Source organism: Benincasa hispida, chromosome 1 (genome assembly GCF_027475165.1).
Source record: "Benincasa hispida cultivar pf3 chromosome 1, pf3_genome.v1.1, whole genome shotgun sequence".
NCBI lineage: Eukaryota > Viridiplantae > Streptophyta > Magnoliopsida > Cucurbitales > Cucurbitaceae > Benincasa > Benincasa hispida.
In genome coordinates, this window is record NC_143478.1 from 37,270,304 (window position 1) to 37,273,155 (window position 2,852).

The 2,852-nt window shown below is 33.3% G+C and overlaps 1 protein-coding gene across 1 annotated transcript; it reads right to left on the minus strand.

Annotated features, from left to right (window-relative positions):
* Window positions 1–225: 225 nt before the first annotated feature.
* Window positions 226–1,297, minus strand: LOC120091089 (nigrin b-like). The gene has a single exon (XM_039048925.2). It carries the CDS (start codon window positions 1,200–1,202, stop codon window positions 333–335), a length of 870 nt encoding a protein of 289 aa, XP_038904853.1. The 5' UTR covers window positions 1,203–1,297; the 3' UTR covers window positions 226–332.
* Between the last annotated feature and the right edge of the window lie 1,555 nt (window positions 1,298–2,852).

Genomic DNA, 2,852 nt, shown 5'->3' on the forward strand with positions numbered 1-2,852 from the left:
AGACCTTGAAAGGTTCCTTCAAAATTTACCTTCTTGACTCATAATTTATTGTGACTATTTTATTCTTTTGGCCCCATTCTTATTGAATATAATTGGATTGTGGGATATGATGAAAGTGCTACGAATGTGTTAATCTAGTTGAAATATTCTAATGTACCAATTGATCCATGTTACGTATCTTTATCAAAAAGGAATATATATATATATATCATGATGAAAAGAGAATTAAACACATGAATCCACAGTTATTTATTTGTGCTTAGAGTTTAGAAGTACAAAGGCGTTTACATTGCATGGATTTGTGTGGATTCACGTCTTCCTTATTTATATCATCAATAAATGATCCATCGTTGGCTAGGACTTCCATCACGGTGACCCATAACGACCGCTGGTACAAGGGTTGTCGGCACCATAAACACATCCATAACCATGTCGGTATTGGCCGGGTGGTTAATAGTGCTATCTTCAGCGCTAAGCCCCCAACGTTGTTGTGGTTTGTCTTCACATCTGGACACAACTATAAAACGACCCACATCTTGTTCAGAAGTCAAGCAATAGTTTCTATTGACACTGTGTCGTATAGTTCCATCCCCATACAACGCCCATCTTTGCTTCATGTTTTCTCTATTACATCCATCCAATCCCACATGATTCGAATCTTCTGTAGATTGCAGACAAAGATTGTCAAGCCATTTGATGTTGGCCACCATTGGGGTTAAACTTTCCGTGGCTTCCCAGCTCTGCGATGGCACATTTTCATTCGGTTCCAACGTCACATATGCATCTGATTTTCCTGTCAGAACCATCCCTGACTCGACGTGGACCACCGTTCCGTCCTTCTTATGGTTCCATATCTTGTTAGGATTTGACTCCTTACTACAGTCGTTTACTACCACATTATTTAGTACGCCGACGCGGTAATAAGCAACCAAGCAATATTTATCATTCATGGGCCGAATCGTGCCATCTTGGAGGACCGTCCATAACTGCGTCTGTTTCTTCTGAACGTTGCATGGCGATAATCGAGTTGGAAAATAAGAATCTTTTTCATACCATGGAAACATCTCTAAACACAATCCATCTCGACCAACAAGATGTGTGCTTCCAGGGAACCCTCCATATCCATAGTTGGGACGCACTGCCATGACAAGGTGGGTGGTGAGTGAGAAGGCCACAACAATGCTCAACACAATTTCTTTCATCTTGTGATCTCTTTAATTTGACTATATAGCTAGATTTTTGTTTGACAAAGTTGGGCTAAAATGAAGGGGTATATATACACACAACACACAATGCAAGGCCAGTTGCACCATTTCAATGGAGCAGGCATTATCATTGTGAACAAAAAGATTAAAAAAAAAAGGTAGTTGGGAATGATGAATCACAACCCATATTCTTCCAATGAATGGGGTTATTTATGGGATGAGTAGAGATAAATTATCCACATTGGTTTAAAATTTGAGTTTCATTTTGAGTTTATAGTGGTAAACGATGAATTTCATAGTTAAGTTATTCAATGTGGCTATGTTTATTATTATTTTTTGTTAGATAAGTGAGAGGAGTGATTAATATTTTAAATTTGTGTTTTACTTCACTTCATTGTATTACATGAAGAAAGATTTTTCTTCCCAATATGCATGTTTTTCAATTTATATGTATATCTTACAAAGCTATTTCAGAAAATTTATTAAGTATAATGTGCGGTTGAAATTTTGGATGAAAAAAAATGAGATAAAAAAGCAAAACCATAAAGTACACAAATGATTATTTTTCAAAAACACAAGTGGAATGACTCCTCCAAAGGAAATATTTCGAAATTATTATATAGATGAATATTAACAAAAGTTAAGAAAAATCAAAAGACCAAATTGATTATTAAACAAAGTCCATAATGAATGGAGATGAAATTATTGCTTAACAAAGTTGCATCAACGTCGTCATTTACACTTAAATAAACTCCAATTGTTTAGAAGAGAGTGGAATATTGCATAGAATTCCAATACGCAAGTGGAAGGTTTTATGTGAGATAGTTGTTATCCAAACACATGTCTATGAAAATCAGTTTACAAGATATTTGGAATGATGTTTGAAGTCTTTTATATTTAACACTAGTTAATATGTCAAAAGCCAACTTTGGTCCATTAAAATATACATGACTTGGCAAATAAAAGACATGTGGTTTAAATTTTTCCATCCTTATTATATGTGTTAGGAACTACGGAATTCCAGATATCTTTACGATAAGTTTCATGACTTTGTTTTTTGTTTCACCCCCAAAAGGCCTCAAACTATTGGAGATAATTGTCTCCCCATATAAATCCATGATCATCCTCTTGTTTAACCCATATGGGATTTTCCACCCAACAGTACATGAAATCAAAACTATTTAATACGTCTATCTCAACCCAAATTCTTCTTTCATTTAATCTTGTTTAGTATTTTTTTCCTCTACTTTTATTTCAAGAAAAAATTAATGTTTGTACATACTTTTTAGGAAAATTTTCACATATAGAAAAAAAATAAAATAAAAATATTTACAGAAATAAAAAAAATATTGATAGATACTGATAGACTTCTATAATCATTTATCAATGATAGACTTCTATCAGTTTCTATCACTTATGGACTTCTATCAGTCTCTATCAAAGAATATTACAATTTTACTATTTTTTTTTTTTGTAAATAATTTCACTTATTTTTCTATTTTTGAAAATCTCTCTTCTCTTCTATTTAATTTTAATTAGTAAAATAAATTCAAATGGACTAAGCTTTATACTTAGAAAGGAGTGAGTGAAGGAAGGGGGGAGGGAGGAAAAATTTAAACAATGTAATTGAGAGAAAACATACCAAAG

Bases quoted from the DNA above. Each gene is read 5' to 3' on its own strand.
- LOC120091089 (XM_039048925.2), bottom strand. From the start codon at position 1,202: ATGAAAGAAATTGTGTTGAGCATTGTTGTGGCCTTCTCACTCACCACC.